Here is a 3,805-nt window from a genome sequence, read left to right as displayed (position 1 = left end):
TCAGTTCTAGTTCAGTTCTAGTTCTAGTTCAGTTCTAGTTCTAGTTCAGTTCTAGTTCAGTTCTAGTTCAGTTCCAGTTCAGTTCTAGTTCAGTTCTAGTTCAGTTCTAGTTCAGTTCTAGTTCAGTTCTAGTTCAGTTCTAGTTCAGTTCTAGTTCAGTTCTAGTTCAGTTCTAGTTCAGTTCTAGTTCAGTTCTAGTTCAGTTCTAGTTCAGTTCTACTTCAGTTCTAGTTCAGTTCTAGTTCTAGTTCAGTTCTAGTTCTAGTTCAGTTCTAGTTCTAGTTCTAGTTCAGTTCTAGTTCAGTTCTAGTTCAGTTCTAGTTCAGTTCTAGTTCAGTTCTAGTTCAGTTCTAGTTCAGTTCTAGTTCAGTTCTAGTTCAGTTCTAGTTCAGTTCTAGTTCAGTTCTAGTTCAGTTCTAGTTCAGTTCTAGTTCAGTTCTAGTTCAGTTCTAGTTCAGTTCTAGTTCAGTTCTAGTTCAGTTCTAGTTCAGTTCTAGTTCAGTTCTAGTTCAGTTCTAGTTCAGTTCTAGTTCAGTTCTAGTTCAGTTCTAGTTCAGTTCTAGTTCAGTTCTAGTTCAGTTCTAGTTCAGTTCTAGTTCAGTTCTAGTTCAGTTCTAGTTCAGTTCTAGTTCAGTTCTAGTTCAGTTCTAGTTCAGTTCTAGTTCAGTTCTAGTTCAGTTCTAGTTCAGTTCTAGTTCAGTTCTAGTTCAGTTCTAGTTCAGTTCTAGTTCAGTTCTAGTTCAGTTCTAGTTCAGTTCTAGTTCAGTTCTAGTTCAGTTCTAGTTCAGTTCTAGTTCTAGTTCAGTTCTAGTTCTAGTTCAGTTCTAGTTCAGTTCTAGTTCAGTTCTAGTTCAGTTCTAGTTCAGTTCTAGTTCAGTTCTAGTTCAGTTCTAGTTCAGTTCTAGTTCAGTTCTAGTTCAGTTCTAGTTCAGTTCTAGTTCAGTTCTAGTTCAGTTCTAGTTCAGTTCTAGTTCTAGTTCAGTTCTAGTTCAGTTCTAGTTCAGTTCTAGTTCAGTTCTAGTTCAGTTCTAGTTCAGTTCTTGTTCAGTTCTAGTTCAGTTCTAGTTCAGTTCTAGTTCAGTTCTAGTTCAGTTCTAGTTCAGTTCTAGTTCAGTTCTAGTTCAGTTCTAGTTCAGTTCTAGTTCAGTTCTAGTTCAGTTCTAGTTCAGTTCTAGTTCAGTTCTAGTTCAGTTCTAGTTCAGTCTAGTTCTAGTTCAGTTCAGTTTAGGTACAAAATGGGCATCATTGCTTTTGCACGTGTTATTGAACGCTATAAATATATCCATGGTGATTTGGTAAAAAAATGAAAGCCGGAATTAGGAACTTCTAATTGTAATAGATATGGATGCATTTAAGGCACTAATTGAGTTTAATTCTTAAGAAAACTTTAAAAACATTTAAAACTAATAATTTCAATAATAAATTTATCTTTATTTCAGTTGATTTTACCAATACACAATTTTTCATTAACTTAAGCCTTCCAATTAGACCATTTCTTGATTTCGCTATACAAATTATTGCCAGGACACTCAGTAGATCCCACCTGACGATGACCGTACAAAATATAACCCGATTTGATTTGACCACGAGAAACAGCATCGGCCAACAAACTCTTAGCAGCAGAGATTTGGGCAGCAGTAGGTTTATCATTGTTATAGTTGCCCATGAAAGAAATACCAATAGCCTTAGAATTCCAGTTGGTGGCATGAGCACCCAATACATTCCAGCCACGACCCTCATAAACATTGCCATCACCACCAATCAAGAAGTTGTAACCAATATCGGCCCAACCCAAAGTTTTCTGGTGATAACTTTGAATATTTTTCATTTGTTGTTTACAGCTGACCTTGGTGGAGCAGTAGGCACCAGCAGTGTGATGGATGACAGCATAAGACAAACCATTAGCCAGAGAAGTTTTGCTGGTAGCGGCAGCACCACCCCATTCCGACTTGGAAATAATGGTAACAGCGAATACAGCCTGAGCACAAACGAGTACGGCCAAGAGACCCAAAAGATTTTTAGACAGCATGTTTTCTTATTAAGAATATAGCAAACACTAATGGTTAAATTGTTTAAACTTAAGGTTTTATATAGTAAAAAATGTCTATTAATTTAAAGCAAATTTATTAAGGAGAACTATTGTAAATAAAGAAAATTACTTTTTTAAAATTTATTATTGATAATATATATGTAAATATATTATGTAGTAGTATTTTTAATTGTCCGATTCATGATAATTTTGCAGTGATTTACAAGTATAAACAGCAGAATAGAAAATTTCATAGAAAAATATTTTTAGTACATCGTAATAAATTATGGTAATTAAGTACTAGCTATATTTAAATTGTAAGGCCTTAAATATTCACAACCAAATCCGTTTTTTGATATTGATCTATTTTGTGAACCCTTAACAGTGAAATTTACTTAACCAATAATGTATTCTATTTTCGCTTTTAATGTAAATCCATCATTTGGAATCGTGAAATTCTCTAGGAGTACCAAGCACCACTAATATGTTTGCATTGATTTTAAATAAAACAAGTATGAAAGTATGGTCGGTCAAGCCCGAGCAAAAACATTTTTAAAAAAGAGCAAAAACATTTTTCTTTTAAAATTTCATTAATTTATATTTTTGAGTGATTTTCGGAAGTGGGCCTTATATGGGGGCTATGACCAATTATGGACCAATCACCATGAAATTAGGTCGTGTGATTTATGTCCATATGAAAGTTTACTATGTTGAATTTTGTGAGTATACCAACATTTTTAAGCGATTTTTGCACGTTAAAGTGATTTTCGGAAGCGGATCTATATGGGAGCTATGACTAATTATGGACCGATCGTAACAAAATTTGGTGACATGAATTTTGTATATATAAAACTTATTTGGAGGGCAATTTGTGGAGATAAATTTATAAATTAAAGATTTATGACCGATAAAGTCCAATTTGGGAAAGACATTTGTATGGGGGCTTGGTGAAATAATGGACCGATTTCAGCCAGTTTCAATAGGCTTGGTCCTTGGGCCCAAAAAATAATATGTACCAAATTTGATCGAAATATCTTCAAAATTGCGACCTGTACTCTGCGCACAAGGTTTACATGGACAGCCAGCCAGCCGACCAGACGGACGGACGGACGGACATCGTTTAATCGACTCAGAAAGTGATTCTAAGTCGATCGATATACTTTAAGGTGGGTGTTAGACTAATATTTTTGGGCGTTACAAACATCTGCACAAACGCATTATACCCTCCCCACTATGGTGGTGTAGGGTATAAAAATCACAAAATTGCTTCTCCTGCTAAATTTGTTATTATCTATTAAGATATTTTCGGTGTTAAGGGTCGAAGTATTTCAATTTGGTAAACTCGTCATAGTCTTAAATTCTAAAGAATAGCTTTTTATTTACTGAATTCCCAAATGCTTTACATTAATGGCCTCATTTTATAAAACGAAACGACAAACGTTTGAAAAAATGTTTATGGAAACAATTCGAGTTTCAAATATTTGTCTCAGTATTTTTCTTGCTCTTCAAAATGGTTCGATTTATTATATGAGACCATAAACTGGTTTAAACTAAACATAAAATATATTAACATACAGAACACTTTCACAATATGTATTAGAGTCATTAATTAAAGCATACATAAATAGATCTCTTTACATTCCTATCAGTCTAAATTTCCTTTCAAATTCTGATCAGGTACACCCTTAACTTTCTCTGCACTATGTATATAAACTCTACTAACCAACATAATGGACATTAGTTTATCTTACTGCTCCAACGAAACCACTTCAAATT

The 3,805-nt window shown here is 34.0% G+C and overlaps 1 protein-coding gene across 1 annotated transcript; it reads right to left on the bottom strand.

Moving 5' to 3' along the window:
- Positions 1-1,471: 1,471 nt before the first annotated feature.
- Positions 1,472-2,043, bottom strand: LOC135961596 (peptidoglycan-recognition protein SC2-like). Its single transcript, XM_065513121.1, has one exon. The coding sequence runs from the start codon at positions 2,027-2,029 to the stop codon at positions 1,472-1,474; it is 558 nt and encodes a 185-aa protein (XP_065369193.1). The 5' UTR covers positions 2,030-2,043.
- Positions 2,044-3,805: the final 1,762 nt, after the last annotated feature.

This window comes from Calliphora vicina, chromosome 5, assembly GCF_958450345.1.
Source record: "Calliphora vicina chromosome 5, idCalVici1.1, whole genome shotgun sequence".
Classification (NCBI taxonomy): domain Eukaryota; kingdom Metazoa; phylum Arthropoda; class Insecta; order Diptera; family Calliphoridae; genus Calliphora; species Calliphora vicina.
Note: the sequence above shows the minus strand (reverse complement) of the source record. Positions and strands in the feature narration are given on the sequence as shown.